At 36.4% G+C, this 1,360-nt stretch overlaps 1 protein-coding gene across 1 annotated transcript; it reads right to left on the bottom strand.

Annotated features, from left to right (window-relative positions):
* Nucleotides 1–340: 340 nt before the first annotated feature.
* LOC120208136 (pathogenesis-related protein PR-4-like) lies at nt 341–987 on the bottom strand. The gene is made up of 2 exons (XM_039207483.1): nt 685–987; nt 341–590 (listed from the first exon to the last, which is right to left on the bottom strand). The coding sequence occupies exons 1-2, from the start codon at nt 958–960 to the stop codon at nt 393–395; spliced, it is 474 nt and encodes a 157-aa protein (XP_039063414.1). The 5' UTR covers nt 961–987; the 3' UTR covers nt 341–392.
* Nucleotides 988–1,360: the final 373 nt, after the last annotated feature.

Consider the following 1,360-nt stretch of genomic DNA (forward strand, 5'->3'; position numbering starts at 1 on the left):
CAAAATAAGAAACAACGAGTGCTTAAGTGTTTCACTTAAATTTGCAATTTTGACTTTTAATATGACTAAGATTATTCTTAAATTGGCAATGAGGAGATAAATGAATGAACCTGATGCTATAATTAGATAATAATGATATTATGGACCTTGGGAGCTGCAATAGAGAGTAATGCATACAAGCAAGCAAACGAGTTGATAATTAAGCAGTGATCAGGAATCCCACGTACACTTGTTATACAGGATGATCATTATTACAAACTGAAGAGCAAGCAAGCAATTCTAGCTAGCTAGCTATTACATGCAGTAGCTGCATATTTATTTATTTATCTAATATGTTGATCATGAAACCAAGTGGGGGATCTGAGGTTTAAAACGAAATTTAAAGTTAAATATTAGATTTCATGATGGAGACGAATTGTAGGATCATCACCACAATCCACAAATTCATAGTTCACTGTAAGATGCCCGTCTTGCAGGCCTTTGTCATCCATGATCTCAGAAAACGCTGGATAGTCCAAATCCAAACTTGGCTTGGTGCATGTATCCAGCACTCTCACCGTCACGCTTTTTCCATTGGCAGTGTTGGTCACCTGCATGCATATATGCATTCTGTCAATTCATGCACGCATGGTTTCTAGTAAAACAGAAACAAATTTATTTTGCTTGAAAACAAAGGGCGGTTACTTTTAAGCAGAGTCCACATCTTGATTGTGGCTTAGGAATCTCCGGTCCACAGAAGGCGGTCCAATAATATTTGCTGCGCCATTCCAAAGGCTTATATGCATATTCAGGGAACTGGGAGCAGTAAACGCCTACCTTTTTCAGACTCCAGTCATTCTCTATAACCTTGTAGTCCGTCCAATAAGCTGTCGCATCTTCAGCAGCCATGGAAGAACCTATTGCCCACCCCAACATCACAATGCAGCTAATTAGTATAACCCTAATTACTGATCTCTCCATTCTTCTTATTTCTTTTTGGCCTATTCTTCTGCTTGCTTTGAATGATATATCCTTTCCTGGGATATGCTCTTATTTATAGGCAAAGTTCCCCTCAAAGGCTTTACAGGATAGCCATCACTTGTCTTTATTTTAATCCTCTTCTCAAATGGACTTAATTTATTTTAATTAATCTATATAAACCCACATATGATTTTCATGCTTCTTTTGTTCTTGAAAGAAAAAAAAATCATATTGATTGTTGGTGAATTTCAACATCTAATTTGGGTATTGAGATACAGTTATTAATTGAGGGTCCTGAGCAAAAGAAAAAAAAATGTTGAGGTCGAGGGAAAAATAGATAAGATTATTGGGTCGACACTGATGAATTGAAGAGTGTTTTTTTGTTACAAAAAAATTTAGG

This window comes from Hibiscus syriacus, unplaced genomic scaffold (assembly GCF_006381635.1).
Source record: "Hibiscus syriacus cultivar Baekdansim isolate YM2019G1 unplaced genomic scaffold, ASM638163v2 tig00015919_pilon, whole genome shotgun sequence".
NCBI classification, from domain to species: Eukaryota; Viridiplantae; Streptophyta; class Magnoliopsida; order Malvales; family Malvaceae; genus Hibiscus; species Hibiscus syriacus.

Coding starts and splice junctions, on each gene's coding strand:
- LOC120208136 (XM_039207483.1), bottom strand. CDS start 960: ATGGAGAGATCAGTAATTAGGGTTATACTAATTAGCTGCATTGTGATG. Junction 591..684: donor GATGTGGACTCTGCTTAAAA/GTAACCGCCCTT, acceptor ATATGCATGCAG/GTGACCAACACTGCCAATGG.